Below are 8,104 nucleotides of genomic sequence, written 5' to 3'. Positions count from 1 at the left end.
CCACGATGACATCACAGCCCCCTATACACCGGGCAAAGAGCGCAGCGATGACATCACAGCCCCCTATACACCGGGCAAAGAGCGCAGCGATGACATCACAGCCCCCTATACACCGGGCAAAGAGCGCAGCGATGACATCACAGCCCCCTATACACCGGGCAAAGAGCGCAGCGATGACATCACAGCCCCCTATACACCGGGCAAAGAGCGCAGCGATGACATCACAGCCCCCTATACACCGGGCAAAGAGCGCAGCGATGACATCACAACCCCCCATACACCGAGCACTACGAAGACGTCACCACCCTGTATGCATAGAGCGCCGCAATGACATCATAACCCCTACACTGAGTATAGTGCCCTGTGATGACGTCACATCCCCTTGTAGTAAGTATAATGCCCTGTGATGACGTCACACCCCCATATACTGAGTATAATGCCCTGTGATGACGTCACACCCCCATATACTGAGTATAATGCCCTGTGATGACGTCACACCCCCATATACTGAGTATAATGCCGTGATGACGTCACACCCCCATATACTGAGTATAATGCCGTGATGACGTCACACCCCCATATACTGAGTATAATGCCGTGATGACGTCACACCCCCATATACTGAGTATAATGCCCTGAGATGACGTCACACCCCCATATACTGCATATAATGCCCTGTGATGACGTCACACCCCCATATACTGCGTATAATGCCCTGTGATGACGTCACACCCCCATATACTGCGTATAATGCCCTGTGATGACGTCACACCCCCATATACTGAGTATAATGCCCTGTGATGACGTCACACCCCCATATACTGAGTATAATGCCCTGAGATGACGTCACACCCCCATATACTGCGTATAATGCCCTGTGATGACGTCACACCCCCATATACTGCGTATAATGCCCTGTGATGACGTCACACCCCCATATACTGAGTATAATGCCCTGTGATGACGTCACACCCCCATATACTGAGTATAATGCCCTGAGATGACGTCACACCCCCATATACTGAGTATAATGCCCTGAGATGACGTCACACCCCCATATACTGCGTATAATGCCCTGTGATGACGTCACACCCCCATATACTGAGTATAATGCCCTGTGATGACGTCACACCCCCATATACTGAGTATAATGCCCTGTGATGACGTCACACCCCCATATACTGAGTATAATGCCCTGTGATGACGTCACACCCCCATATACTGAGTATAATGCCGTGATGACGTCACACCCCCATATACTGAGTATAATGCCCTGAGATGACGTCACACCCCCATATACTGAGTATAATGCCCTGTGATGACGTCACACCCCCATATACTGAGTATAATGCCCTGTGATGACGTCACACCCCCATATACTGAGTATAATGCCCTGTGATGACGTCACACCCCCATATACTGCGTATAATGCCCTGTGATGACGTCACACCCCCATATACTGCGTATAATGCCCTGTGATGACGTCACACCCCCATATACTGCGTATAATGCCCTGTGATGACGTCACACCCCCATATACTGAGTATAATGCCCTGTGATGACGTCACACCCCCCATATACTGAGTATAATGCCGTGATGACGTCACACCCCCATATACTGAGTATAATGCCGTGATGACGTCACACCCCCATATACTGAGTATAATGCCCTGAGATGACGTCACACCCCCATATACTGAGTATAATGCCCTGAGATGACGTCACACCCCCATATACTGCGTATAATGCCCTGAGATGACGTCACACCCCCATATACTGAGTATAATGCCCTGTGATGACGTCACACCCCCATATACTGAGTATAATGCCCTGTGATGACGTCACACCCCCATATACTGAGTATAATGCCCTGTGATGACGTCACACCCCCATATACTGCGTATAATGCCCTGTGATGACGTCACACCCCCATATACTGAGTATAATGCCCTGTGATGACGTCACACCCCCATATACTGCGTATAATGCCCTGTGATGACGTCACACCCCCATATACTGCGTATAATGCCCTGTGATGACGTCACACCCCCATATACTGAGTATAATGCCCTGTGATGACGTCACACCCCCATATACTGCGTATAATGCCCTGTGATGACGTCACACCCCCATATACTGCGTATAATGCCCTGTGATGACGTCACACCCCCATATACTGCGTATAATGCCCTGTGATGACGTCACACCCCCATATACTGCGTATAATGCCCTGTGATGACGTCACACCCCCATATACTGCGTATAATGCCCTGTGATGACGTCACACCCCCATATGAGTATAATGCCCTGTGATGACGTCACACCCCCATATGAGTATAATGCCCTGTGATGACGTCACACCCCCATATGAGTATAATGCCCTGTGATGACGTCACACCCCCATATGAGTATAATGCCCTGTGATGACGTCACACCCCCATATGAGTATAATGCCCTGTGATGACGTCACACCCCCATATGAGTATAATGCCCTGTGATGACGTCACACCCCCTTGTAGTAAGTATAATGCCCTGTGATGATGTCACACCCCCATATACTGAGTATAATGCCCTGTGATGATGTCACACCCCCATATACTGCGTATAATGCCCTGTGATGACGTCACACCCCCATATACTGAGTATAATGCCCTGTGATGACGTCACACCCCCATATACTGCGTATAATGCCCTGTGATGACGTCACACCCCCATATACTGAGTATAATGCCCTGTGATGACGTCACACCCCCATATACTGCGTATAATGCCCTGTGATGACGTCACACCCCCATATACTGCGTATAATGCCCTGTGATGACGTCACACCCCCTTGTAGTAAGTATAATGCCCTGTGATGACGTCACACCCCCCATATACTGAGTATAATGCCCTGTGATGACGTCACACCCCCATATACTGAGTATAATGCCCTGTGATGACGTCACACCCCCATATACTGAGTATAATGCCCTGAGATGACGTCACACCCCCATATACTGAGTATAATGCCCTGTGATGACGTCACACCCCCACATACTGAGTATAATGCCCTGTGATGACGTCACGACACAGCTCCACTTGCACAGATAATACAATGCAGACGCTCCTGCATGTGACAGTCCTGACATACTGACGTCAGCACACGACATGTCGCAGGCGCTCCTGCAGGGAGACGCACGGGAGACTCTCAATGACAGACAATGGCCGCGCTCAGCGCCGCTCTCACCTCTCGCTGGACCACAGCAGCACCGGCACCTGGTGGGAGGAGGCCGCGCGCCATGGCACCCCCAGCACAAGGAGGAAGCACAGAGGCACGAAGACCATCCCATCCGCCATCTTCCTGCCGATCACACAGGGAAGACCGTCACATGACTAACACCGATCAGGTGACAACGGATCAGATCATTGGACGCCGCCAATGTCAATCAGGGAGCGGCCGGGAGGCGGGAGAAACGTACTGAATGCTGATTGGAGGAGAGGAATCTTATAGCACGCATGCGCTGTTGAGCTTGGGGAATAAAACTGGAGCATGCGCAGTGATATCTGGAAGTCACTGTGTGTGTACCCCAAATCTTCACAATAACGGGGCTGCAGCGCTGCTCATAACACCCGCTCTGTAATGGCCTCACTCACTGTCCGCCAAGCTGCATCCCCTCCAGTGTTTAGACCTCAATAGGCCCCCACATACCGCATGTTGATCTATGGCTACTATAAAGACATGTTGCCCCCCACCTCCCCTATTATGTAGTATGCCCCCCATCCTGGGCTACTTCCTGGTAAATATGTCTACCATCCCGGTATATATGTTCCCATCCGGGTAAATATGTCCCTCGTCCTAAGCCCCATCGTGGTATATATGTCCCCATCCTAGCCCAAATCTTGGTATATATGCCCCCCATCATGGTAAAAATGTCCCCCTTCCTCAAGTGTATATGTTCCCCCTCCTAGGCCACATCCTGGTGTATATGTCCCCATTCTGATATATATATTTTCCCCATGCTGGTATGTATGTCCCCATACTAGGCCCCATCCTGGTATATATGCCCCCATCCTAGTCCACATCCTGGTATATATAACCCCATCCTGGTAAAAATGTCCCTGATCCTGGTATATATGTCCCCATCCTGGGCCCCTCCTGGTATATATACCCAAATCCTTGGCCCCTCCTGGTATATATACCCCGATCCTGGGCTCCTCCTGGTATATATATACCCCGATCCTGGGCCCCTCCTGGTATATATGCCCCCCTCATGGTATATATTTCACCCTCCTGGTATATTTATCCCCCGCCTAAGCCCTTCTTTGTATATATGTCCCCTGGTATACAGTCTCCATTCTATCACCCCTCTCCCCCCCAAATAAAATTTTACTCACCCTCCCCAGCTCCCACATCGCACAGCGTCCTTCGCTGTCGCCAGCGCACAGTGGCTGCCAGTCAGCTAACATCTGCTCAGCCGGATGTGTGTATCTCAGTGCAGGGAGCCGACGAGTCTCTGCCCTGCGATGTATTTAAGCTGGATGTGCGCCCTCGGGGAGGGTGGGGTCTGTGGCCCACTGCACTCCCAGGCCTGGTTGCGATTCCTGTGACGATTGTTCCGCCCCTGATCCTATGTCGATGCACAGTCTGCACTGCACATAGGGGCTGGTTCACACAGAGCTTTGTGTCTGAGGATTTAGGGGCTATAAAGCATCCTCAGCCTCGAGCTCAGTCACTGCAGAGTAATGTTGGGGAACGAGGTCACATCACAACCCAAAAGGTGCGGCAACAAGTTGCAAAAAGAGCCAGTTATCTTTTTTTTTTTTTTATACCGGTGACCCCATTGACCTGCATTATGCTGTGATATAGCCACCATAGTACCGCAGCTTGGCTCCATACACCGTGTAGTGGCCGCTCTCAGTACTGCAGTCAGCTCCATACACTGTGTAGTGGCCGCTCTCAGTACTGCAGTCAGCTCCATACACTGTGTAGTGGCCGCTCTCAGTACTGCAGTCAGCTCCATACACTGTGTAGTGGCCGCTCTCAGTACCGCAGCTTGGCTCCATACACCGTGTAGTGGCCGCTCTCAGTACTGCAGTCAGCTCTGTACACCGTGTAGTGGCCGTTCTCAGTACTGCAGTCAGCTCTGTACACCGTGTAGTGGTCGCTCTCTGTACTGCAGTCAGCTCCATACACCGTGTAGTGGTTGTTCTCAGTACTGCAGTCAGCTCTGTACACCGTGTAGTGGCCGCTCTCAGTACTGCAGTCAGCTCTGTACATCGTGTAGTGGCCGTTCTCAGTACTGCAGTCAGCTCTGTACACCGTGTAGTGGCCGCTCTCAGTACTGCAGTCAGCTCTGTACACCGTGTAGTGGTTGTTCTCAGTACTGCAGTCAGCTCTGTACACCGTGTAGTGGTTGTTCTCAGTACTGCAGTCAGCTCTGTACACCGTGTAGTGGTTGTTCTCAGTACTGCAGTCAGCTCTGTACACCGTGTAGTGGCCGTTCTTAGTACTGCAGTCAGCTCTGTACACCGTGTAGTGGCTGTTCTCAGTACTGCAGTCAGCTCCATACACCGTGTAGTGGCCGTTCTTAGTACTGCAGTCAGCTCTGTACACCGTGTAGTGGCTGTTCTCAGTACTGCAGTCAGCTCCATACACCGTGTAGTGGTTGTTCTCAGTACTGCAGTCAGCTCTGTACACCGTGTAGTGGCCGTTCTCAGTACTGCAGTCAGCTCTGTACACCGTGTAGTGGCTGTTCTCAGTACTGCAGTCACCTCTGTACATCGTGTAGTGGCCGTTCTCAGTACTGCAGTCAGCTCTGTACACCGTGTAGTGGTTGTTCTCAGTACTGCAGTCACCTCTGTACACCGTGTAGTGGTTGTTCTCAGTACTGCAGTCAGCTCTGTACACCGTGTAGTGGTTGTTCTCAGTACTGCAGTCAGCTCTGTACACCGTGTAGTGGCTGTTCTCAGTACTGCAGTCAGCTCCATACACCGTGTAGTGGTTGTTCTCAGTACTGCAGTCAGCTCTGTACACCGTGTAGTGGCTGTTCTCAGTACTGCAGTCAGCTCTGTACACCGTGTAGTGGCTGTTCTCAGTACTGCAGTCAGCTCTGTACATCGTGTAGTGGCCGTTCTCGGTACTGCAGTCACCTCTGTACATCGTGTAGTGGCTGTTCTCAGTACTGCAGTCAGCTCTGTACATCGTGTAGTGGCCGTTCTCAGTACTGCAGTCAGCTCTGTACACCGTGTAGTGGCTGTTCTCAGTACTGCAGCTCAGCTCCATACACCGTGTAGTGGCCGTTCTCAGTACTGCAGTCAGCTCCATACACCGTGTAGTGGCCGTTCTCAGTACTGCAGCTCAGCTCCATACACCGTGTAGTGGCTGTTCTCAGTACTGCAGTCAGCTCCATACACCGTGTAGTGGTCGTTCTCAGTACTGCAGTCAGCTCCATACACCGTGTAGTGGCCGTTCTCAGTACTGCAGTCAGCTCCATACACCGTGTAGTGGCCGTTCTCAGTACTGCAGTCAGCTCTGTACACCGTGTAGTGGTTGTTCTCAGTACTGCAGTCAGCTCTGTACACCGTGTAGTGGCTGTTCTCAGTACTGCAGTCACCTCTGTACACCGTGTAGTGGCTGTTCTCAGTACTGCAGTCACCTCTGTACACCGTGTAGTGGCCGTTCTCGGTACTGCAGTCAGCTCTGTACACCGTGTAGTGGCCGTTCTCGGTACTGCAGCTCAGCTCCATACACCGTGTAGTGGCTGTTCTCAGTACTGCAGTCAGCTCCATACACCGTGTAGTGGTCGTTCTCAGTACTGCAGTCAGCTCCATACACCGTGTAGTGGCCGTTCTCAGTACTGCAGTCAGCTCTGTACACCGTGTAGTGGTTGTTCTCAGTACTGCAGTCAGCTCTGTACACCGTGTAGTGGCTGTTCTCAGTACTGCAGTCACCTCTGTACACCGTGTAGTGGCTGTTCTCAGTACTGCAGTCAGCTCCATACATCGTGTAGTGGCTGTTCTCAGTACTGCAGTCAGCTCTGTACACCGTGTAGTGGCCGTTCTCAGTACTGCAGTCACCTCTGTACACCGTGTAGTAGTCGTTCTCAGTACTGCAGTCAGCTCTGTACACCGTGTAGTGGCTGTTCTCAGTACTGCAGTCAGCTCTGTACACCGTGTAGTGGCCGCTCTCAGTACTGCAGTCAGCTCTGTACATCGTGTAGTGGCTGTTCTCAGTACTGCAGTCAGCTCCATACACCATGTAGAGGCCATTCTTGGTACTGCTGTCACCTCTGTACATCGTGTAGTGGCTGTTCTCAGTACTGCAGTCAGCTCCATACACCGTGTAGTGGCCGTTCTCAGTACTGCAGTCACCTCTGTACACCGTGTAGTGGCCGTTCTCAGTACTGCAGTCAGCTCCATACACCGTGTAGTGGCCGTTCTCAGTACTGCAGTCAGCTCTGTACACCGTGTAGTGGTCATTCTCAGTACTGCAGTCACCTCTGTACATCGTGTAGTGGCTGTTCTTAGTACTGCAGTCACCTCTGTACACCGTGTAGTGGCCGTTCTTAGTACTGCAGTCACCTCTGTACACCGTGTAGTGGTCGTTCTCAGTACTGCAGTCAGCTCTGTACACCGTGTAGTGGTTGTTCTCAGTACTGCAGTCAGCTCTGTACACCGTGTAGTAGTCGTTCTCAGTACTGCACTCAGCTCTGTACATCGTGTAGTGGCTGTTCTCAGTACTGCAGTCAGCTCCATACACCGTGTAGTGGCCGTTCTCAGTACTGCAGTCAGCTCCATACACCGTGTAGTGGCTGTTCTCAGTACTGCAGTCAGCTCCATACACCATGTAGAGGCCATTCTTGGTACTGCTGTCACCTCTGTACATCGTGTAGTGGCTGTTCTCAGTACTGCAGTCAGCTCCATACACCATGTAGTGGCCGTTCTCAGTACTGCAGTCACCTCTGTACACCGTGTAGTGGCCGTTCTCAGTACTGCAGTCAGCTCCATACACCGTGTAGTGGCCGTTCTTAGTACTGCAGTCACCCCTGTACATCGTGTAGTGGCTGTTCTTAGTACTGCAGTCACCTCTGTACACCGTGTAGTGGCCGTTCTTAGTACTGCA

General features: G+C 51.5%; 1 protein-coding gene across 1 annotated transcript in view; it reads right to left on the bottom strand.

Moving 5' to 3' along the window:
- ATP6AP1 (ATPase H+ transporting accessory protein 1) overlaps positions 1–3,375 on the bottom strand; it is a 14,517-nt gene extending 11,142 nt beyond the window's left edge. The window contains exon 1 of the mRNA XM_075324606.1: positions 3,230–3,375. Within this exon, the coding sequence (XP_075180721.1) occupies positions 3,230–3,339 (110 nt within the window). The 5' untranslated portion in view covers positions 3,340–3,375. The remainder of the gene's footprint in view (positions 1–3,229) is intronic.
- Positions 3,376–8,104: the final 4,729 nt, after the last annotated feature.

This window comes from Anomaloglossus baeobatrachus, chromosome 9, assembly GCF_048569485.1.
Source record: "Anomaloglossus baeobatrachus isolate aAnoBae1 chromosome 9, aAnoBae1.hap1, whole genome shotgun sequence".
NCBI lineage: Eukaryota > Metazoa > Chordata > Amphibia > Anura > Aromobatidae > Anomaloglossus > Anomaloglossus baeobatrachus.
Note: the sequence above shows the minus strand (reverse complement) of the source record. Positions and strands in the feature narration are given on the sequence as shown.